The sequence below is a fragment of the Oncorhynchus mykiss genome, chromosome 12 (genome assembly GCF_013265735.2).
Source record: "Oncorhynchus mykiss isolate Arlee chromosome 12, USDA_OmykA_1.1, whole genome shotgun sequence".
Taxonomy (NCBI): Eukaryota; Metazoa; Chordata; class Actinopteri; order Salmoniformes; family Salmonidae; genus Oncorhynchus; species Oncorhynchus mykiss.
The window spans coordinates 76,733,465-76,758,239 of NC_048576.1; the positions used below are offsets into that span (position 1 = coordinate 76,733,465).

The 24,775-nt window shown below is 42.5% G+C and overlaps 2 protein-coding genes across 4 annotated transcripts; both read right to left on the reverse strand.

Annotated features, from left to right (window-relative positions):
- Nucleotides 1-1,132: 1,132 nt before the first annotated feature.
- LOC110538312 (tetratricopeptide repeat protein 39A) lies at nt 1,133-14,275 on the reverse strand. Of its 3 annotated transcripts, XR_005035142.1 has the most exons (19): nt 13,764-14,275; nt 12,685-12,789; nt 12,039-12,170; nt 11,169-11,227; nt 11,001-11,077; nt 10,158-10,222; nt 9,764-9,863; nt 9,580-9,645; nt 9,219-9,327; nt 8,963-9,030; nt 8,608-8,667; nt 8,291-8,452; nt 7,976-8,067; nt 7,737-7,857; nt 7,499-7,610; nt 7,167-7,281; nt 6,642-6,758; nt 6,111-6,188; nt 1,133-2,074 (listed from the first exon to the last, which is right to left on the reverse strand). XR_005035142.1 is itself a non-coding variant. In XM_036938525.1 (18 exons), exons 2-18 carry the CDS (start codon nt 12,777-12,779, stop codon nt 1,963-1,965), a joined length of 1,662 nt encoding a protein of 553 aa, XP_036794420.1. In that variant the 5' UTR covers nt 12,780-12,806; nt 13,764-14,184; the 3' UTR covers nt 1,133-1,962. The 3 variants fall into 3 exon arrangements, 2 of the variants coding, with proteins under 2 accessions (XP_036794420.1, XP_021480719.2); XM_036938525.1 differs by lacking the exon at nt 6,111-6,188 and having other exon boundaries at nt 12,685-12,806; nt 13,764-14,184; XM_021625044.2 differs by lacking the exon at nt 6,111-6,188 and having other exon boundaries at nt 13,764-14,181.
- Nucleotides 14,276-15,799: 1,524 nt separating this feature from the next.
- LOC110538311 (tetraspanin-16) lies at nt 15,800-24,463 on the reverse strand. Its single transcript, XM_021625043.2, has 8 exons — nt 23,939-24,463; nt 23,188-23,273; nt 22,639-22,836; nt 22,402-22,476; nt 22,145-22,252; nt 21,855-22,010; nt 21,689-21,772; nt 15,800-16,800 (listed from the first exon to the last, which is right to left on the reverse strand). The coding sequence occupies exons 1-8, from the start codon at nt 24,024-24,026 to the stop codon at nt 16,735-16,737; spliced, it is 861 nt and encodes a 286-aa protein (XP_021480718.1). The 5' UTR covers nt 24,027-24,463; the 3' UTR covers nt 15,800-16,734.
- Nucleotides 24,464-24,775: the final 312 nt, after the last annotated feature.

Here is a 24,775-nt window from a genome sequence, read left to right on the forward strand (position 1 = left end):
GTCAGTTTCCCGGACACAGATGAAGCCTAGTCCTGGGTTAAGCATGTTCAATAGAGAATCTCCATTAGAAAATATATTTTTAGTCCAGGACTATGCTTCATCTGTGTCTGGGATACTGGCCCCAAGAGTTTAGGTGTACACCCTACAATTAGATCATGTATGTATTATAGGTTTTGTGTATTTGTATGCTGACTTCACAAAATTAATTTCAATGTAAAATATTTATCCCCTGGCCTTACATAGTGCACACTGTTGTGCAGACCGTGTATGTAACCTTTAACTAGGCAAGTCAGTTAAGAACAAATTCTTATTTACAATGACAACCTACTGGAGAACAGTGCCTTGTTCAGGGGCTGAACGACAGATTTTTACCTTGTCAGCTTGGGGATTCAATCCAGCAACCTTTCAGTTACTGCCCCAACGCTCTAACCACTAGGCTACCTGCTGCCCCATGATTGACACTGGATGAGATGTCATGATCCACTGATTAAGTTCATCAAGGAAGTAGCAGGTAAGTTTATACACAGTATACAAAACATTAAGAACACCTTCCTAATATCTGAGTTACACCTCCTTTAGCCTTCAGAACAGCCTCAATTTGTCAGGGCATGGACTCTACAAGGTGTCTAACGCGTTCCACAGGGTTGATGGCCAATGTTAACTCCAATGCTTCCCACAGTTGTGTCAATTTGGCTGGATGTCTTTTAGGTGGTGGACCAATTCTTGATACACACAGGAAACCTAAATGTGAAAAATCCAGCAGCGTTGCAGTTTGACAAACTGGTGTGCCTGGCAGCCAGTACCATACCCTGTTCAAAGACACTTAAATATTGTGTCTTGCCCATTCACCCTCTGAATGGTACACATACACAAACCATGTCTCAATTGTCTCGAGGCTTAAAAATCCTTCAACCCGTCTCCTCCCCTTCATAAATAAGGGATCATAGCGCAGTCAGTCTGTCAGGCAAAGAGCAGGTGTCCATAATGTTTTGTACACTCCGTGTAGGTACCAGTCATACATCTTTATCTGTAAAGTCACCTCTTAATCAGTGTGTTATTTATAGGGCAATCTGGACAAGGATGGGTTACACTCTTTCAGATACGTTCCAGTAAAATATAAAACAATGAGGGCTTCTAGCAAATGGACATATTTAATCATGTTTTTCAAATGGTTTAACCACACCTTTCTTTGTACAAGGTCTTGATTGACATTCATTACTTAAAATAATGTTTACACTATCAGAGGTTAAACTTAATTCAACTGACTCTACTTTCCTCTGTACATTGCAGCAGGGACAACTACATAAAACAAATGTAGCATGACCTATTGATTATTAAAGGTCCTTCTACATAAATGTTAATACATTTGTTAAAATAACTCAGGGATCAAAGCAATGTCATTTGTCTGTCTTATTCAGTTATCACCAAAGGGATGCTTTTGTCAAAATGCTTACAGTAATACTCAACCACTTTTGGAGAAGTTAAAAGCAAAACTATACCTCACATATCCAAACATTACTTACATTGTTAAGTTCATTTCAACATGTTTTCCCCCACAAAAAAAGTGGATATACTGTATTCAAATTGTTTTGAGCAACTGCCTCCCAACTACTGTTATGGGTAACCAGTACAGTGATGTAAGTACCACACATTGAAACACTGAAGATAGAATCTGAACCTAACCACAGGTGTTCATCACCCAGTAGGTGGATAAAATGCCTCTGATCTAGAACCAGCAGGTAGAGGCAACTTCTACCAACTCCCATTCAAAACTCAAGTGTTTTAATCAGGGAGAGACCACCATCCATGATGGACGGAGACTTTCACCACAAAGCAAGTAACATTTGGGAGGCAGTGATCAAAGTGGCTGAGGATGAAAAAGAGAGCAAGTCTTCCTGGAGCATATACAGATGGCAGGGGAAGCAAGTCCAGTGCTTGCTCAGCACAATGACACCTGTTATACTACAGTGGTGTGATTTCATCTTGGTCACTAGTGTCAGCCTTGAGTTTGGAGAGAGCAGCATGGATCCTGAACTGGGTGCGTGACTCCATGGAGTACTCCTTGTAGTTAGTTCTGAGGGAACAGAACAAAGTGGATAGGAATCATGAGTAAGACATAGTAACAACATTTCCCAAAAGCATTGGGACAGTGACATGTCTTGGCGCTCCAGCACTTTGTACTTTAACCTGTATCAAATCCTCAGTCATTGTATAATGTAAAATCCAAAGTGCTGGAGTACAGAGCCAAAATAGAAAGTCACTGTCCTAATATTTTTGGAGCTAACTACCTTGCAGCAGTCACCAACCCTGGTCCTGTAGAACAAAATAGTGTGCAGGATTTTGTTCCAGTCTGGCCTCAATGCAACCAATTCAAATACAATTTTATTTGTCACATGCGCCGAATACAACAGGTGTAGGTAGACAACATTAAATGCTTACTTACAAGCACGTAACTCTTATTTCTGGTAACTTCGTTGTTGAATAAGAAAATATTTACTAAATAAATTAAAGTAAAAAATATGAGCAACAAAATAACGAGGCTATATAAAGGGGGTACCGGTACCAAGTCAATGTGCGGCGGTACAAGTTAGTTGAGGTAATAGGTACATGTACAATTGAAGTTAGAAGTTCACATAACTGGTTTTAATGACTCCAACCTAAGTTCTTGTTAACAAACTATAGTTTTGGCAAGTCGGTTAGGACATCTACTTTGTGCATGACACAAGTAATTTTTCCAACAATTGTTTACAGACAGATTATTTTACTGTATCACAATTCCAGTGGGTCAGAAGTTTACATACACAGTTGACTGTGCCTTTAAACAGCTTGGAAAATTCAAGAAATTATGTTATGGATTTAGAAGCTTCTGAAAGGCTAATTTACATAATTTGAGTCAAATGGAGGTGTACCTGTGGATGTATTTCAAGACCTACCTTCAAACTCAGTGCCTCTTTGCTTGACATCATGAAAACATCAAAAGAAATTAGCCAAGACTTCAGAAAAAAAAATGGTAGACCTCCACAAGTCTGGTTCATCCTTGGGAGCAATTTCCAAATGCCTGAAGGTACCAAGTTCATCTGTACAAACAATAGTATGCAAGTATAAACACCATGGGAACCACGCAGCCATCATACCGCTCAGGAAGGAGACGCGTTCTGTCTCCTAGAGAAGAACGTACTTTGGTGCGAAAAGTGCAAATCAATCCCAGAACAACAGCAAAGGACCTTGTGAAGATGCTGGAGGAAACAGGTACAAAAGTATCTATATCCACAGTAAAACGAATCCTATATCGACATACCTGAAAGGCCGCTCTGCAAGGAAGAAGCCACTGCTCCAAAACCGCCATTAAAAAGCCAAACTACAGTTTGCAGCTGCACATGGGGACAAAGATCATACATTTGGAGAAATGTCCTCTGGTCTGACAAAAGAAAAATAGAACTGTTTGGCCATAATGACCATCGTTATGTTAGGAGGAAAAAGGGGGAGGCTTGCAAGCCGAAGAACACCATCACAAGTGGGAAGCACAGGGGTGGCAGCATCATGCTGTGGGGGTGCTTTGCTGCAGGATGGACTGGTGCACTTCACAAAATAGATGGCACCATGAGGCAGGGAAAATGATGTAGATATATTAAAGCAACATCAAGACATCAGTCAGAAAGTTAAAACTTGGTCGCAAATGGGTCTTCCAAATGGACAATGACCCCAAGCACACTTACAAAGTTCTGGAAAAATGGCTTAAGGACAACAAAGTCAAGGTATTGGAGTGACCATCACAATGCCCTGACCTCAATCCTATAGAAAATTTGTGGGCGGAACTGAAAAAGCGTGTGCAAGCAAGGAGGCCTTACAACCCTGACTCAGTTACACCAGCTCTGTCGGGAGGAATGGGTCAAAATTCACCCAATTTATTGTGGGAAGCTTGTGGAAGACTACCCAAAACATTTGACCCAAGTTTAAATTGATTAAGGCAATGCTACCAAATACTAATTGACTGTATGTAAACTTCTGACCCACTGGGAATGTGAAGAAATAAAAGCTTAAATAAATCACTATTCTGACATTTCACATTCTTAAAATAAAGTGGTGATCCTAACTGACCTAAAACATGGAATTTTTACTAGGATTAAATGTCAGGAATTGTGAAAAACTGAGTTTCAATGTATTTGGCTAAGGTGTATGTAAACTTCCGACTTCAACTGTAGGTAGGGGTAAAGTGACTATGCATAGATAATAAACAGTGAGTAGCAAATAGTCCATGCAAATAGTCTGGGTAGCCATTTTACTTGCTGTTCAGCAGTCTTATGGCTTGGGGGTAGAAGCAGTTCAGAAGACTTTTGGACCTAGACTTGGCGCTCCGGTACCACTTGCCGTACAGTAGCAGAGGGAACAGTTTATGACTAGGGTGGCTGGAGTATTTGGCCATTTTTAGGGCCTTCCTCTGACACTGCCTATTATAGAGGTCCTGGATGGCAGGAAGTTGGCCCCAGTGATGTATTGGGCCGTACGCATTACCCTCTAGTCTAGTGCCTTGCGGTCGGAAGCAGAGCAGTTGCCATACCACGCGGTGATGCAACCAGTCAGGATGCTCTCGATGGTGCAGCTGTAGAACTTTGACGATCTGAGGACACATGCCAAATCTTTTCAGTCTCCTGAGGGGGAATAGGCATTGTCGTTCCCTTGTCACAACCGGCTTGGTGTGTTTGGACCATGATAGTTTGTTGGGGATGTGGACACCAAGGCACTTGAAGCTCAACCTGCTCCACTACAGCCCCGTCAATGAGAATGGGGGTGTGCTCGGCCCTTTCCCTGTAGTCTACAATCATCTCCTTTGTCTTGATTACGTTGAGAGGTTTTCCTGGCACCACACTTCCAGGTCTCTGACCTCCTTCCTATAGGCTGTCTCATCATTGTGGGTGATCAGGCCTACCACCGTTGTGTGAAAACGTAATGGTGTTGGAGTCATGCTTGGCCACGCAGTCGTGGGTGAACAGGGAGTATAGGAGGGGACTGAGCACGCACCCCTGCGGGCCCCAGTGTTGAGGATCAGCATGGCAGATGTGTTGTTGGCTACCCTTACGACCTGAGGGAGGCCCGTCAGGAAGTCCATGATCCAGTTGCAGATGGAAGTGTCTATTCCCCGGGTCCTTAGCTTAGTGATGAGCTTTGAGGGCACTATGGTGTTGAACACTGAGCTGTAGTCCATGAACAGCATTCTCAAGTAGGTGTTCCTTTTGTCCAGGTGGGAAAGGGAAGTGTTGAGTGCAATAGAGATTGTGTCATCTGTGGATCTGTTGGGGCGGCATGCAAATTGGAGTCAGTCTAGGGTTTCTGGGATGATAGTGTTGAGGCGAGCCATGACCAGCCTTTCAAAGCTGGCGGGATTTGTTATAAGGGTCCGGGTTAGAGTCACGCTCCTTGAAAGCTCCGCTCAGTGTGGATGTTGCCTGTAATCCATGGCTTCTGGTTGCGGTATGTACGTACGGTCACTGTGGAGACGACTTCATCGATGCCCTTATTGATGAAGCCAATGACTGATGTGATGTACTCCATGCCATCGAAAGAATCCCAGAACATATTCAAGTCTGTGCTAGCGAAACAGTCCTGTAGCTTAGCATCTGACCACTTCTGTATTGAGCGAGTTACTGGTACTTCCTGCTTTAGTTTTTGCTTGTAATCAGGAAGATAGATTTATGGTCAGATTTGCCAAATTGAGGGCGAGGGAGAGCTTTGTACACATCTCTGTGTGTGGAGTAATGATGGCATGGTTATTTCTTTTCTCGTGGCACATGTAAAATGCTGGTAGAAATATTAGGTAAAGCGGATTTAAGTTTCCCTACACTAAAGTCCCCGGTCACTAGGAGCGCCGCCTCTGGATGAGCATTTTCTTGTTTGCTTATGGCTTTATACAGCTTGTTGAGTGAGATCGTAGTACCAGCATCGGTTTGTGGTGGTAAATAGACAGCTACGAAAAATACAGATGAAAACTCTTGGTAAATAGTGTGGTCTACAGCTTATCATGATACGAGCATTTTTATAGAGACTTCCTTTATTTGATTTTGTGTACCAGTGGTTATTGACAAATAGACACAGACTGGCACCCCTTGTCTTACCGGAGGCAGCTGTTCCGTCTTGCCAGTGCACGAAAAACCAGCCAACTGTATATTATCCATGTCGTAGTTCAGCCACGACTGAAACACAAGATATTACAGTTTATGGCCCTTTGGTAGGATAGTCTTGAACGGAGCTCATCCAGTTTATTCTGCTATGATTGCATGTTGGCCAATAGGACAGATGGTAGAGGCATCCCCTGTATCTGCATCTTCTCTTTGCGCGAATGACAGGGATTTGGGCCTGGTTGGGTATCTGGAATACTCGTTAAAGAAAAAAATCTGTCTAGTTCGAGGTGAGTAATCGCTGTTCTGATATCCAGAAGCTCTTTTCGGGTCAAAATAAGTTAAATAATTGGTTAGGAGCCCATAAAACAGCATCCATCTCCTCCAGTGCCATTCTTTTCAACTAACCAATCAACAGAATCTTCATTAGTTAAATAAGTTTTTTTCATGTCAAGCTGGAATTTAAGCCTGCTAGATCCTACAACAGCTTGCAGGCTGTACTGGAACAACCAGTAAGAGATGACTCACTTGGCTTTCACCAGTAGTTTGATGGCCTCCTCCTTGCGGCCCGTGTCTATGTAGACCACACTGAGCTCCAGCAGAGCGTTGGGCACCAGGTAATGGTCAAACTTGATCTTCTTCTCACTGGAGGTTAGAGAACAGACGGCATATTAACAACCTCTTAGTCATTTACAAAGAGCATGTTTAAATATCACTGACTGTTCTAAAAAAAAAACATCTCTAGACATTATTCAGAGTGCATTTCACTGCTATGAGGTCTATCATAAAACATTGTGGTTTAATCAAAACAAAGAACACATTGATTAAATACTGAAAATATTTCCTTTTGGCATGGATGAGCTTGTTAAAAGTGACACTCTGGACCTAAGGAAGAATAATGGCGATCCGAATAAACCAATAAATTAATTTTAGAACCTCTCAGCAAACATAATACGTATGCTTCGGCATGCATTTACCATTTTGTTATGTAACACACAGATTCCAGGTGTGTATAAATGAAAGATACCCGGACTAAAAGACTCCCAACGTCACCTGTTGTACACCTTGTTGAAGCATTCCTCTGCAGCCCGAATGTGTCCCTGGTTCTTCAGACACAGCCCCTTCAGTAGGTGGATCACACAGCGGTCATCCATTGAATACTCATTCACTTCCAAAACAAAACACAGATGATAAAACCATGCATTCAAAATTACTCATCAACACAGGCTCAAGCAGAATGTGTGTAGATTCAGTCTTTATCCATTCAATTTTGGTGATATTATAACAGTGGTTATTGCTTCATGACCAGCGTAGACAAGCAGGCTGGTTTGGCCCAGTTCAGTCTGACTGCCTGAAACTGGTTAGCCCCAGACATGTTGCAGTACCGGGAGATTCCAGTAGGATGCGCTCTGCCTCCACCAGTGTCTGCAGCATGCCCTCGGTCAGCTCTGGCCGCTTGCTGATCATGGAAAAGCCGTTCCACATGTACATCATCTCCTACAGAAGTGTAGCAAGAGAGAATACTGTCAGAACCACACAAATACAAGTGACCCTCACCATTTTAGCAACAGATTTGTGCATGTCTTTATGCAGCTTTGCGCATGCGTGTTTGTGGGGTCTCACCAGCACAGGTACTGGGAGCCTCACTGGGCAGCTAGCTTTGTAACGTCTAGCCTTGCGAATGGCAAACTTCTCTGTGGGTGGAGACTTCCCTGCTATCTTTTGCTTGAAGGTGGACACCTGTCTAAGAGAGCGGGCAAAGACAGAAAAAGAGAAGGGGCCAGGAAAGAGGGGTGGTCAAAATGAAATGGGACTGGGGAACTTCAAGTTATATGTTTTTGTTGTGATGAACATGTGTTTACCTGAAGAGCTCCACCTCATCTTCCCCAAAAGGCCTAGCCTCCCCCGGAGCAAGCATGCTCAGGTAAGCAGCCTTCATGTACACATACATGGCCTGAAGGAAAGATGAGCCGTAGTCAGGACCCAGCCATACAGTAAGCAGAGTTTAATAATGTCAAGTCTGTTGTGGGGATAAAAATGCATCATTGGCTTTAAAAGCCATAGTTGGTGGGCAGGTCAAAACCATTGCCTGGGTTCAATTAAGAGTGTCTGCACAAGTGTTTTTCTTCTTAAATTGGGTTCTAGGCTGTACTCAACACTACAGCACACTCTCTTGCCTTGGACCAGCGGCTCTCATTGCTCAGTAGGTCAGCGTAGAAGTAGGCCATCCTCCACACGCACTTGTAGGTGAAGCACCACATCAGCTCCCAGTAGCACATGTGGTGGAACTGCTTCCACTGCTGCTGAGCTTTGCAGCCATCCTCAAACAGCACCACCGCCTGGTGACATATCGTCATTACAGTACCCCCCACCAGCAAACCACAGGCACACACTGATCTCATTCTAGGCCTATCAATACAAACACCACTGCTAAATATGACTGGAAAAACAGACAGATAACAAAAATAGCATAGACATGTAGTTTGAGGCTCACCTCATCAATGTTCCCCTTGATTGCCTCAGCCCTGCCTGCAAAGAAGAGAAATATGGCCCCCTGAAGGGAAGTGGAGAGAAATGTAAACATTCTCTGATAACATAATAATTTGTCGGTGACTAGCACTTGTAAAATGACACACTTACACAATGGTAGCTCAAGCATAAGCACCTCCTCTGACTAAATGGCCTACGCATGGTCAGTGCATTACTTACCCACATTACGCCCACATTGTAAACCTATTACTTTAGATTGTGTTTGCCCAGAAGTCTGCTGGTATCGGTACACATTGTGTTCCATACAGAGTTGAGTTTGCTTTGGGCTGGGTGAGAGCCTGGGGAGGAGTGTCACTCACCTGTGGGTAGCGGAGCCGGAAAGGCTTCAGCAGCTTCTCAGCATCAGCCACGTCCCCCTCACCGGTCCCTGTAGAGTGATAAAGAACTGAATAAGATGCTGTGTATGGACAAAACCAGAAACTCACAGTCTACCCTCTCGTTCTTTATCTCTCGCTCTTTCACACATGCGTGTATGTTATATGTAATTGTGTCATTTCCAAACAGCCAAGTAATTTGTGATCTCCATTCACTTCCTGGTTGTGAAGAGTAGAATACCGAGTATGAAGGTGAGGAAGGTGTAGTAACAGAGCAACAGCAAGGCACACAGCATGGAGCGCAGATTGTTTGTAGTGGCCCCATCATTCAGCTGGGACAGACCATACTCCTGCACACAAACATACAATATATAGTGAGACGGGGCAGACTGAGACAACCTGTAAAGCAGGGCTGCCCAACGCTGTTCCTTTAGAGCTGCTGTCATGTAGAGCATCTAGCAAACCGGACTATAATAATGACCTGCTTGTTAAGGTGAATCATGTTAATTAACTACAGCAGGCTAGCTCTCCAGAAACAGGGTTGGGCAGCCCTGCTGTAAACCAGTCACTTTCTAGACATGAGTTAGAATGAGCAACTATACCTTGTCTCCAGAGAAGCCAGCAAACTCTAAAACTTTGAGTAACCGAGGTGGAAACATGGAAAGAGTCTGGAAGACAGTACAGAATCCTGTGATACAGCATAAGGTCTGACTGACGTGTGCTAAAACACGCAATGATCTACCAAATAGACCATTAATGGAATACGGGGATGATGGTGGGACAAACCAAGTTGAATGCTCCGATCCCAAAAGACACCCCTCCCTCTAAGTGAATGTGGTTGGGTCCTTGGAGAGAGCTGTTTGACTGTATGAAGGTGTGCAGCTCCCTGTATCATAAAAAGGCAATTATGTCATTCATAGTCTAACATGATTATACATCATATTATTATAGGCTGTAATAATGCCTGATTATTAAGCAATAAAAACACATCTAAATGACTAACGACACACTTACCGGTGAAAATTACCATGATTGTTTCAACAACTGAGCACAGTCTTATTGTAATAGCAGTGCATAATTTGGTAAACATAATTATTGACTCCAGCTGTTGATTCACAATCACACTGTGTGAGCCTGTTTAATGTGAGAACCATTTCTGCCCTTTCTCCTGCAAACTTACTTGTAAATCAGGTAACTGTTGCGTACTTTGATTCCTCCTTTGATAAAACTCACCATGTTCTCATCCTTAAGGAAGAGGGAAAATAAAACATTTTAACAAAAGGTGTCAACTGGTGAGACAGTAATGTACTGTATTCACAAATGAATGAGAGGACAGGGGAAACCTCTTTAAAAACTATGCACACACTCAAAACACCAAGAAGCAGGAAGGCAAACAACTAGAATGCGTTCCATCGACCACCATCTAATCAGTTGGATACAGTTATCATACATACAGGTAACGGCCAAAACAAAGGAAACACCAGCATAAAGTGTCTTAATAGGGCCACCAGAACAGCTTCAATGCATCTTGGTATAGATTCTACAAGTGTCTGGAACTCTATTGGAGGTATGAAACACCATTCTTCCACGAAAAATCACATAATTTTTTGTTTTGTTGATGGTGGTGGAAAACGCTGTCTCAAGCGCCGCTCCAGAATCTCCAATAAGGGTTACATGGGGTTGAGATCTGATGATTGAGAGACAGACATACACATGCACCCACTTTAAAGCCTTTATGCTCCCTTGAGACCCCTTTTTCAAAATAAGTGATCTCTTCTTCTAATGGGCAACAAGGCCTTTTTATACATTATCCTAAGCATGATGGGATGTTAATTGCTTAATTGACTCAGAAAACCACACCTGTGTGGAAGCACCTGCTGTCAATATACTTTGTATCCCTCATTTACTCAAGTGTTTCGTTATTTTGGCAGTTACCTGTGCATAATTGCTAAACGAAACATCAGCAGTGTCATTAACCAGGATCAGTAAGATTTAGAGTGGAGGACAGGAGGACCCGTCTTACCTGTAGGAAGGTGAGAGCAGCCCTTTGGAGCAAGCATTCAGCATAACACGCATCAGCATGGAGAGCTTGGAGCTGCTCTGCAAACCCCCACACACACACCCGGTCAGTGGCTATTTGAAACCTGCCATAATAATAGGCTGAGATGCCCAATTATAAAAGCGCTCTTACCTTCAGTTAGATGCTCTCCAGGTGATTTACTGATATTACTAGGGGTCTTTCGTCGAAACCTAAGAAGAAATGAGACCATCTATGAGTGTAAGACTAAAAAAGATGACATCTCATTGAGCAATGCATGTTTCTCATGTTAATCACATGGGCATTAATGTGGAACATTATAATAACACACAACAGCCTTTCAGCCATCTCCATCAATCTCAAGTGTCCTTGCTTACTGTAGGCCAGGGGTGTCATTCATTCCATGGAGGGTGTAGTGTCTGTAGGTTTTTGCTTTCAATTAAGCCCTAGACATCCAGGTGTGGGGAGTTCCTTACTAATTAGTGACCTTAATTAATCAATCAAGTACAAGGGAGGAGCAAAAACCAGCAGCCACTCGGCTCTTCATGGAATGAGTTTGACACCTGTGCTGTAGGCTCCTCAAACTCACCTCTGGACTTCGAAGCCAATTTCAGTGATTGTTTTTATTGTTCCCATCTAAAACCAGTGACTGATTTACACCTGCCAATTCATTCTCAGGTAGAACAGAAAACCAGCAGGCTCCTGACCTCGTAGGGTAAGAGTTGAATACCACTGCTGTAGGCCATCAATAGAGCTGCTCTGGCCATGCAAACACAGGCAAATTCCAGCCGGGGCGCAAAGAGACCTGGTTGACATGTAAATGCTCTCATTTGCCTGCAGGTTATGGCTGATGGACAGGAGACTAATAGCTCTAGTGGTATATTAGGCCTCAATGTTAGAGGCCAGACCAACTGTCAGAGTATTCCAGGATTTCCCTCTATTTCCCTTTTCTGGGTGTTGCTTGTGTCTATAATATGAACTAATGTGTTAAAGATGAGTGTCCATGTATAGTAGCATCCTCACCTCTGGCAGACCTCCTGGGCACTCTTCATGGTGTTGCCTGCATTGACAATGTCATCCTGCTGGAAGGTCATCATAGCCTGCATCTCCAGCACAGTGGCGTAGATCAGAGCATGGTACATGCTCTCCTTCGCCCTTCAATGCAACACACAACATCATCATCATACACACCTCACTGACAATCAGAAAACAGCAAGTATTTATCGTCCAGCAAACATTTTAATTTCCTTTAGAAAAAAATGTGGCTTTCTTCCAATATAGAGACTGGCTTTACCCTATTAGTAATGAGGAAAGACAGAGTAGCCAACAAGACACCTGATTATTTTCCTATTTCACTCCAGCAGTATGGTGTTTATTTTCCAGGGCCTCCGTTCTGCCCGTTGAGCCCTGGGCGTCAGCTTCAGTAAACACTCCATATCCTGGAGAAGTGAAGAGGCCTGATGCCATGGGTAGAAGGAAGTGTGACACTTCACTGTACTACACCACAATACATCACACCTCAACAGCGCTGATGCTGCACTAAGTTACACACCACTCAACAACAAATGGCTAAAGGCTGCACAAATATACCTCAAGACACCCTCTACATGCTAATTGGCCAATGGAGAGTTTGAAGCCCACTTTAGTCCAGAGAGAGTGGCACTGTTACCGTGGCCGCAGTTTGTCCAGGCTCTCACTGAAGTGGTTGTTGAGGAAGAGGTCCAGGGCCTCCATACACTCCTCAAGGCACACCTGCAGGGTCATCGGTGAGGAGCTGCGCGCACACACACACTACAATGGTTACATGACAGTAAGAATCAGCTTTAGTATCGTCGCTCTTCCTGAGAGAAAGAAAATAGGTAATGGAAGGGCTCTATGGCCCATAGGTAAGTAGCCTGTAACCGTGTCAATACACATGCACCCACCTGTTCACAGCAGTCTGCACACACCGCTCATAGTGTCTTTTACCTTCATTACTGCATTGTTGGGTTCAGAGCATGCAAGAAAGGCATTTCCTTGTACTTGTACACATAACATTAAAACCTGGCACGGATGGATCTGAAGCTCTCCGACGCACAGTAAAAATAAAATTTAAGAAAATCCTTTCGGCCAATCTAGTCCTGTGAAAAATTATCAAATGTACGCATTTATTTAGAGTCAGAACTCTTAGAAATTAGCTGCAAGATGATCTAAGAAAACCTGCCTTCTTGTATGACTTCAAGATAACACTACAGTGGATTTCTCCCTCCACAAATAGCTCATCAACATAAAACATATGTTCAACAAAAAACGTGATATTCGTGGAAACATTAAATAAACATGCACTAAACTAAAACTACACTTCACTTCACAGGAATAAGTTAGAAAGGAGGAGAGTCATTCTAAAATAAATAAGATATCTTCAGCTATTCAAGCATTGACTGGTCTTTTATTGAATTATTTGATTAGACATGAAATAAACCCTCACAAAATATTAATTGTTAAACTACCATCCTGACCCTGTCCATCTCAATGTCAACACAATACCAATGTAAAGAGGAAAATAACCTTTAAAATAACTTCCGAATAAAGTAATGTAACTGAGTTATTTGATCAGTAAGTACTTGTATTGACAATATATAAAACAGAGCTGCGTATTTACATTAATTAAATTGACGTTGAATAACTATATAAACCGAACAACCAAGATATATAAATGTTTAAAAAGTTCAGTGCGGTAGGCCAAGCTTTCACGACGTTGAAACTTACTTCGCTGCCGCAGGTGCATCTTTCCCATTTGACATTTTTCTTCCGGGCACTCTGCCCAAAACACCTGTCGAAAAGTAGCCTACTCAGAAGGGTTTGAGAAAAAACATTAACTAGCGAATTGTCTTAAAAACAAGCTGGGTGGAGGGTTGATTGATTCCGCGTTAAGAACAGAAGTTGCATTGAGCTGTGGAATCGTGTTGGGATTGTAACTTGAGAAGAAGAGTAGCAGAGAAGCGTCAAGTGCTCGAAAGCGGTGTGGGAAAATAAACGAGAACTGAATCGACTCCTCCTTCAACATCCGCAGGCTCAATGGGTAATGTCTAGAAGGGATATTGCTTTTGTCAAATGGACGTCAAAAGTATATATTTTTTGTTTATTTGTTGCATTTTAGCTAACCCTAAACATTTTCGTAACCTTAACCTAATTATCCTAACCTGCTGCGTAAGTTCTCCTAAAACTGCTACGAAAATGTTTTGACAAAAGCTGTATCCCTTCCAGACAAAACCGGCTCAATGCCACGAACACTTTGCAAACCTGCCATAACCTTTAATCAAAGAACATACATAATGGCTCAACGTCAACATGGCTATTTCTTCGTTTATTAGTCATTGGTCTATAATATGGCCATGGCCCATTTTATGCATAGCTTGGCAAAATAATAGGATAAGAAACTGCAGTTTTCTAACAGCCTACATTTGTATTAAGTAATTAATTCGGGAATATATTACTTGTGTTGTTTGACTCAGGAAAATGTCACATGCCAAGCCTCTCTTATATGTGACCCTTTACATATTAACACTGTTCTGTAAACTGTATAACTCACTGGAGATGGAAAACCCTAAAAGTAAACACCAGTTCAAATGAATTCCATTCTCACTGAAGTTATATAGAGCCCCACAGTGGTGTCATAGTACCATAAAACCACAAGGTGAATTTTATCAATATATTCGGCTCTATTTACACTCAGATTCGAAAATGCTAATTAGCATCAAAGTAGACATCTTGCAAAACTACAAATCTCCGCACACTCCTGCACTTCATCTGTAGCTGACACCTTTACTAACAGTTATTGTGTCAATTTAAAACTTGCACAACAGTTCACAGAATTGTCTATTAAAAGAAATTTAGCCAATTTAGGAATTACTACATTTAACTAACTTTAGATAGTTAATCCAGAGATTCGTACCTTCTCGTCCAGATCATCATGGCATTTGTAGTTCTTTATGACAGCCACATTAGCAGTTTATTAGCTTTTCATTTTTGGGAGGTAAATACATGCGAGGTTATTGATAAAAGTTACCTTGTCCTAGAGAGATTTACAAAACGTCACGCCAGGGTAAGCCTTCACGAAACACAGCCCTTATTTGAAGTGTTTCTAAAATCCCCTATGGGAAAAATTAAATGTGGAAAAACAATTGTAATAATTTCCCCGTTTTATGGGGGTTATGACTCACTGTGGTACTCCGAGTTCCGAGTTGGCTGGGCGCTGTGTTAAGAAGCAGTACGGCTGGTTGGGTTGTGTATCGGAGGACGCATGACATTCAACCTTCGTCTCTCCCGAGCCCGTACGGGAGTTGTAGCAATGAGACAAGATAGTAGCTACTACAACAATTGGATACCACGAAATTGGGGAGAAAAAGGGGTAAAATAAAAAAATATACAGAATGTTGTCTGCGTAGAGGTGTACCAGAGAATCACCAGCAGCAAGAGCGACATCATTGATGTATACAGAGAAGAGAGTTTGCCCGAGGATTGAACCCTGTGGCACCCCCATAGAGACTGCCAGAAGTCCGGACAACAGGCCCTCCGATTTGACAAACTGAACTCTATCAGAGAAGTAGTTGGTAAACCAGGCGAGGCAATCATTTGAGAAACCAAGACTGTCGAGTCTGCCAATAAGAATGTGGTGTTTGACAGAGTCGAAAGCCTTGGCCAGGTCGATAATACGGCTGTCTCTTATCGATGGCGGTTATGATGTCGTTTAGGACCTTGAGCGTGGCTGAGGTGCACCCATGACCAGCTCTGAAACCAGATTGCATAGCGGAGAAGGTACGGTGGGATTCGACATGGTCGGTAATCTGTTTTTGTTAACTGTAATGTGATGTTTGCCTGTTTAGTACATGTTGTTGGTCTCCTTCCAATAAAGATTGATTAAGCATGAGGAAGCCAAAGTCATACACAAAATCCCTTGTGATGTGGAAAGACAGTCCTGTAAACACAGGGATTTTAGATGTGGCCTTCAAGTGTAACTTTTTGAATAAGACATATTCTACACCTTTTGAACAATAGTGGCAATAGATGCATAGATAAATAAAACATAATCAAAGCAAAAAAAATAGATCTACATCAATCAGCTATTTTGTTTAAATAGAAGCAGCTATTGCATATCAAGTCACCTTAAAAATGTCTTCTCTCTACACTTCACTAATTAATAATTTCACATGAGGGTGCTGTTGTCATATTTGTGAGCACTAAAATTAAACTGAGACGATTGCAGATTACACATTCTGTTGGAATTGAACATAACATTGGGGCAGCATGTAGCCGAGCAGTTAAGAGCATTGGGCCAGTAACTGAAAGGTCACTGGTTCGAATCCCTGAGCTGGCAAAGTGTAAAAATCTTCATTTTTGCCCTTGAGCAAGGCAGTTAACCCCCAACATTCTGCTCCCTGGGTGCCGATGACATCAATTAAGGCAGCCCCCCGCACCTCTCTGATTCAGAGGGGTTGAGTTAAATGAAGAAGACCCATTTCAGTTGAATGAATTCAGTTGTACAACTGACTAGGTTTCCCCTTCCCAGTGAAAACAAAGTACATAGCTTTAAAAATAATATATTACATTTTTTATATAACCAAAATAACAGATACAATTTCAACTAAGGAAAACACACAAACTTTTATCATTTAGCAGAACTTTATTGTTGCCTGTGGGGGTTGTTGGTGTCCTCCAGGTGTGAATGGACCCTTTGGCTTCACCATGGATGCCTCATGAGCCCCAACTTCACAAACAAAACCATGGCAAGAATCATGGAGGATAACTGCAAAGAGGAGCGGACAGGAAAACAAGGACTTGAAGCCAAGCAACATTATCTATTCAGCAACCAATTGCTATAGAATAGATAGCTCTCAAACTAAGAATACTCTATGGCCTAATGGTGAGCTACTGTAGAAAAAGCATTACTATGCTTTAAAAAGTGCAGTTCTTTTTAGCAATGGTCCTTGGGTCTGAGAGAGGTTAAAGTTCTCCAGAAGACCTTGAGGGAGCAGTGTAACTCATAGGGAGATTCTCAATTAGGCAAAAGTCCACTCCTCAACTCCTCCGTGACCCGGGAAACCGATAAGTGGTTAAGGACAGTTGAAATTCGTTAGTAAGCAAACAGAGGAGTTTGCTCCCTTCCTCAATTACTTTGTTCGGCAAAGGATACTGAAGTGCATCCTCTGCGAAGTGTTTTGAAATCTGCCAATCCCCCTTTGAATCAGCTGTTTACTCAGAGGAGAAAAGCATGCACAGATTTTAAAATTCTACGTTCCTAATCTTTTTATCCAAATGTATTTTTACCACTTTACACGTATTTTGCGATTCCTTCTCTGTAAACATCATCTGCCTGATGACGAGCTAGTGGAGAAAGAGTTTTTTTTTTTTTTTTTTACACGTTTCCTCTCCTCGATTACTTTTGAAATGTTTTAAAGAGGTCAAATCAAAATCAAATCAATCTTTATTTGTCACATGCGCCGAAAACAACAAGTGGAGACTTTACCGTGAAATGCTTACTTACAAGCCCTTAACCAACAGTGCAGTTCAAGAAGAGTTAAGAAAATATTTACCAAGTAGACTAAAATAAAAAGTAATAATAAAAAGTAACACAATAAGAATAACGTGGCTATATACAGGGGGCACCGATACCTAGTCAGTGTGCGGGGGTACAGGTTAGTTGAGGTAAATTGTGCATGTAGGTGGGGGTGAAGTGACTATGCATAGATAATAAACAGCGAGTAGCAGCAGTGTACAAAAGGGAGGGGGGGTCAATGTAAATTGTCCGGTGGCTATTTTATTAGCTGTTCAGCAGTCTTATGGCTTGGGGGTAGAAGCTATTGAGGAGCCTTTTGGTCCTAGACCTGGCGCTCCAGTACCGCTCGCCGTGCTGCAGCAGAGTGACTGGAGTCTCTTGACAATTTTATGGGCTTTCCTCTGACACCACCTATTATATAGGTCCTGGATGGCAGGAAGCTTGGCCCCAGTGATGTACTGGGCCGTTCGCACTACCCTCTGTAGCGCCTTACAGTTGCCGAGCAGTTGCCATACCAGGCGGTGATGCAACCGGTAAGAATGCTCTTGATGGTGCAGCTGTAGAACCTTTTGAGGATCTGGGGATCCATGCCAAATCTTTTCAGTCTCCTGAGGGGGAAGGGTTTAGCATTAGGGTTAGGGTCATCTGTGGATCTGTTGGGGTGGTATGTGAATTGGAGTGGGTCTAGGGTGTCCAGGAGGATGCTGTGACCAGCCAGCCTTTCAAAGCATTTCATGGCTACCGACGTGAGTGCAACGGGGCCGTAATCATTTAGGCAGGTTACCTTTGCTTCCTTGCGCACAGGGACTATGGTGGTCTGATCAAAACATGTAGGTAATACAGACTCGGTCAGGGAGAGGTTGAAAATGTCAGTGAAGACACTTGACAGTTGGTCCGCACATGCTTTGAGTACACGTCCTGGTAATCCGTCTGGCCCAGCGGCTTTGTGAATGTTGACCTGTTCAAAGGTTTTGTTCACATCGGCTACCGAGAGCGTTATCACACAGTCATCCAGAACAGCTGGTGCTCTCGTGCATGCTTCAGTGTTGCTTGCCTCGAAGCGAACATAAAAGGCATTTAGCTCGTATGCTAGGCTTGCGTCACAGGGCAACTCACGTCAGGGTTTCCCTTTGTAGGACGTAATAGTTTAAGCCCTGCCACAACCGACGAGCGTCAGAGCCGGTGTAGTAGGATTCAATCTTAATCCTATATTGACGCTTTGCTTGTTTGATGGTTCGTCTGAGGGCATAGCGTGATTTCTTATAAGTGTCCGGATTAGTCTCCTGCTCCTTGAAAGCGGCAGCTCTAGCCTTTAGCTCAATGCAGATGTTGCCTGTAATCCATGGCTTCTGGTTGGGATATGTACGTACAGTCACTGTGGGGACAACGTCGTCGATGCACTTATTGATGAAGCCATTGACTGAGGTGGTGTCATGACTGGCCTCCTCGGGTCAGGTTACCGTGGACCACAATCCTACAGAGAGATCTCTCACACCCACCAGAGGGGAAGAGATCGAGAGGTATGGAGATGGGGGGGTTTTATGACACCTCACGCTCATTGTAAATCTTAAGGCAGTAGACAAAATTCCTTTGTCCTGTCACTATGGAGAACCGGCCTCAGAACATGCAATAAATGGACTTTGGGACAATAGGTTTCGTCAGTCACAATGGTGGTAATGATGATAGATGGAATATGAAAATAATGTTGTTTTTGTTATGTTATTAAAAGTTAAGGGACGACGGTATAACAAAAACATTGTAACTTTAAGAGTTTTCCTAATATGTGCTTACTGTTTGCATATTGTACGTTGTGTGGAAAATGTCCAGATCAAAGATAATGTTTTTGTAAAGATGAAATGTGAAGTTAGTTGTCTAAATTGGATCTGAGTAAAATCCAGACCTTGCCTTGTAACTTGGTACGGCAAGAGAATTGCCCTAAAGGCGGAAACGGCCATTTCTGACCCCAGGGTATAAAACATGAGTTAAGAATTAACATATTAGACTAAGGGACCCTGAGCTGCAGCCAAGGTCTGAGTGGTCAGCAAACCCAAAACGCAACACAAGGTTGAAGAAGACAAAGGAACCTTTTAACAACCTATATTATGGATGAGTAGCTGTATCTAAACGGGGTAAATTCAAGCAGGACCACCTGGTCACCACTCTCCAATGAATTGTGTGTCTACACTGTTTACCTTCCCATGCTGGAACCATCCACACGGCTGATTAGCCCTCCTCCGAAAACCACTTTTCAGAGCAATTTGACATTGTGAGGAGAAACAGAGAGTTACACCCGGTAAGTGAAGATGGACCGTCATCAGAGAAGTCGGAATCCGGTCCACGCAGCGACACCCATCTGAGACCTTCAACACGTAATTACATCATTATATTCTGAACCATAAGAGCGGTAGTTCGAGGCAAGGTTAGGGTTAAAATAAGCATAGCTGACAAATGCACCCAAGTGTGGTTTTTTTCTCTCATGCACTCTCTCTCCCTTTTGAAATCCCCATTCTGTTACACGTGTCATATTGTGTTGGCCCGCTAGGGACCTGTTTTATCGTACTAAGTTCTAATCAATAGCCTAGACTGTGTGTTTGTGTATCTTATATGATCATTTTAGCTTGTTGGCAAATAAATAATCAACTCAATTGGTGTGGTACGGACTTATTTGGTGAGACTTGGGTTTGTGCAGATTCACGGATTATGCGACGTTCAGAATGAGACTGTAGAGGAAATTGATTGATTAGCGACTGTTGTAAAATCGATATTCTGATATTCTTTGAGTTAATTTGTGAAATATAACCAAACTTTAACATGGTGTGCCAGGTTAATGAGTTAATTGCCCGATTCATTTAATCAGGTAATTATAAACTTTTAATCATTCGACGAGCAGCAGTCGTCACATTAATTAATACAACGTCACGACAGTGGTGTACTATTCAATTCCATTGGATGAATCCCGGAACATATTCCAATCTGTGCTAGCAAAACAGTCCTGTAGTGTAGCATCCGTGTCATCTGACCACTTCCGTATTGAGCGAGTCACTGGTACTTCCTGTTTTAGTTTTCGCTTGTAAGCAGGAATCAGGAAGATAGAATTATGGTCAGATATGTCAAATGGAGGGCGAGGGAGAGCTTTGTATGCATCTCTGTGTGTGGAATAAAGGTGGTCTTGGATTTTTTTTCTTTCTGGTTGCACATGTGACATGCTGGTAAAAATGTGGTAAAACTGATTTAAGTTTGCCTGCATTAAAGTCCCCGACCACTAGGAGCGCCGCTTCTGGGTGAGCATTTTCTTCTTTGCTTATGGCCTTATAGAGTTGGTTGAGAGTGGTCTTAGTGGCAGCTTCGTTCTGTGGTGGTAAATAGATGGCTACGAATAATATAGATGAGAACTTTCTTGGTAGATAGTGTGGTCTACAGCTTATCATAAGGTAAGGTGCTCTACCTCAAGCGAGCAATACCTCGAGACTTCTTTAATATTAGACATCACGCACCAGCTGTTATTGACAAAGACACACTCCCACCCCTTCTCTTACCAGAGGTAGCGTCTCTGTTCTGCCGGTGCATGGAAAATCCCGCTAGCTCTATATTGTCCGTATCGTCATTCAGCCACGTCTTGGTGAAACATAAGATGTTACAGTTTTTAATGTCCCGTTGGTGGGATAATCTTAATCGTAGGTCATCAATTTTATTTTCCAATGATTGCACTACCATCCGCAAGAACGGATGGTAGTGGGAGTTTACTCGCTCGCCTACGGATTCTCAGAAGGCTGCCCGATCTGCGGCCCCTTTTCCTTCATCTTTTCTTCACGCAAAAGGCGGGGATCTGGGCCTGTTCCAGTGAAAGCAGGATATCCTTCTTGTTGTGCTCGTTAAAGGAAAAAGTTTCTTCCAGTCCGTGGTGAGTAATCGCTGTTCTGATGTCCAGAAGTTATTTTCGGTCAGCAGCAACATTATGTACACAATAAGTTAAAAAAAATAAGTTACACAAAACAACTAACAAAATAGCACAATTGGTTGGGAGAATGTAAAACGTCAGCCATGTTCTTCGGCGCCATCTTTTCATCAGGTGAGGAGAGGGTGGAGGAGACGACGCAAGGAGTCAAGCAAAACCAATTGAAATTCTCCCATACCATACCTCCATCATACATATGCAGCCAGCTGCTGATCCCAGGATGACACTCTGCTCTCTGATCACTGTGATGACCTTACCAAAGCAGCTCTGGGGGAAACACAAAGGGGGCATTTGGCTTAAGGCTTTACAGCCTTAGAGCACAGACTGATACAACAGTGCAGTGAGTTACCTGTGGTTGGATCAGACTTGGAGTGATGGTGATACCGTCACAGTCTGCAAGGGTCTTGTTCACGCAGCAAGTCTTAGGGTAGTTCAAACCCGTGGTTGTACTGAACACAGAGCCCTTGAAATCTACAGTCGAGTTCTCAAAACCACAGCATTTGAACTAAGAGATGAAAAACCAATAAAGACATCAAAGACATTAGCTGTAATAACTACTGTCTGGAATGCTCTGGTGATCAAAGGAACCAAATAGTAAAGCCAAGCCTATTTGGACCTATCCCCATTAGAGCTTCTCACCTTGACCATGACTGTGTTCCATGCTGTTGAGATTGGGTCTGTTGCCGCTGGGCCCATATAGACAGTCATCAGGGAATTCTTGCTTGCATCACGTACCACTAAGCTAACCTGTCACATATCGACATCACAGCTTATTGAAAGGCATAGCCTGGCTAGGCTATATCATACAAATAATTCAATAATTTACAGGGCTCTAAATTACGATATAGGTTCGCCTACTTGATGATACAGATTTCAGCATGTTCATTTATTCTTACCAGATTCCGGTACGTCAAGACAAAAATAGTCCCAATGATTTCAGCAACAAATAGCATTGTCACGATGAAGAAAAACTGTTCAGGGTACAAAAAATGCAGAGATAGTGAAAATGTTGCCTCTTATTGAAGCTTGCCGGGTGAAAAGAGTGGGACATTTACAACTCTGCAGTAGTATAACACAGTAAGACAATTATTGTCTGGTGCCTTGAAATTGACTGCACAACTGTTGACTCTCACCAGCATGATAAAGAAGCGGTTCTCTTTCCAAGCCCCACAGCAGCCGATGAGACCCGTGAAAGACAGCACTGAGCCCATACCAATACAGATGTAGCTGATGTAGATGAGCTGAGACGAGTAGGGGCCCAGGACATCCACAAACGTAGCTGCTCCATATCTAATCCATGCGCCAAGTCCCAGCAGCACAAAGCCACTTATCTGGAGGGGAGAGAAGGATGGTGGTGTTCTTTCATTTAAAAAAATAATCTTCTAATAAATTGCATTTGAGTTGTTTTGGCCTGTTTTTTTTTCTTCTATGTTTTGCCAGATGGATTTCTCAGGATAGGTAATATTACAATGACAACAACAGCAGTTGCTGTCTTCTTCTGTGTGTTTGACTTTTGCAATGCATTCACAAACCTCGGTTTTATGAGAGGGTGACTATATTTCTATAGCTAGCCAAGAACAGTTTACATTATCGATTATAGAAGAATGTTCATTATTTGCATTTCAAACACAGACAGTTCAACTGGGCTTTGTTTGCCAGCTAGGCAACATTTAGCTACTTACAACAAGTATCACACAAAGCAGCAACATCAAATACCGCATCCATGTGTACAGTTTGTCATGTCTAGCCATTTTGCAAGTTCGACCTTCTATAATGAAAGGAGAAAACGACAAAATTATACAGAACAGGATAGGCTTATAATAATACTAGCTAATGAGACACATTTTTGGTAAACAGCTGAGAGATGGGACTGAAGAAATGTAACCAGTCTCAAATTCAAAGATGGAGCTATGGATGCCAGGGCTGACCATCCAATAGATCCAAATGTTAACCATGTTTTGAAGCTATACAGAGTTTGTTTAAATGTACATTGTTTACAAACAATATAATATATATGCTTATTCAATTTTGGGTTTGAATGTGGTAAAGCAATTTAACTAATGTTAAGCTCATGATAAATGTATGAGTTATATTCTTCAAGAGTAAATAGTGATCTAATAGTATCACTAATTAAAAATATGGATACAAAAATGGATGTACCAATCCCAGATTCTCCCTTTAATAACTAACATTAACGATCAGTTCGAGCTGGCTAGTGTTTGCTAACTAACGTGGAACGTGGCTAGCTAACTATTAGCCTAGCTAGACTAGCTATTGTAGCTAGCTAACGTTAGTGACCTGACCATGGATCGCTTGTTACTGGTAGTTAGCTAACTTAGCTAGACTACCCTCTATGTTTAGAGGTTATAGTTAAATTAGCTATCTAGCTAGCGCCATTTTAGCTAGCGAGCTAACGTTCCCGTCTGTCCTTACTTTTAATAGGTCCAGACGATTTAGGCCTACTGCTATTAAGGCCTACTTGCTGCCAACTGTCTGTGTCTGCCTGGCCAACAGGTGTCATATTCTCTGTCCAGTCACAACACACTGCGGTCAAAACCAGTACAGTATGAAGAAAGGCTAAAACTGCTTCTCCAATAGAAATCCACGATCACACTTGTAGGCGATGTCATGGCGACGTTGCTAGCGAAACTCATGCTAGAAAACGCCATAGGCTCGAACGGTCGTCTCGCGCCGAAATGCGCATATGCAGGCCGTCAAAATCAAATGCACTCCTTAAAGTTGTTTTTTTGACGAAAATGAAAACGTGTCCGTTTGTCACTTTCACGAGGTTGGAGTAATAACATGTTCAACTACTTAAGACATTGCCTCGAATCTACATTGTGCCTTTAGATTTCACTTCTCTCATTGACTATTTAAACCACAAACCCCTGCCTGGTCGATTGTCTGTTTCGCAAGCGTTCTCGGAATTCTCGCGATGTTGCGCCTCTGGGTTTAGCAACTCTGTGCTGCGTTTTAATTTTTTACATTTGAAACCAGACGTCATCGGTCGTTTTATTAGGGGCGTTGCACTATCACACACACACTTACAATAACCAATCATGTTCCGAGTTCTATAAGATATTGTAATAGCCCTGGGGATATTGTACATTCAATACACTTTTTTGTTGCCAAAAATAATAATATAACATTTATGTTAGCTACATTTCAAGGAAGTTGGTATAGAAGGGCATGCCAACAATTCCAGAGTGAGTTTAGTTGAAAGGAAAACTACAGCTATTGCAGTACAGACTCATCAGGAAAACATTCTGT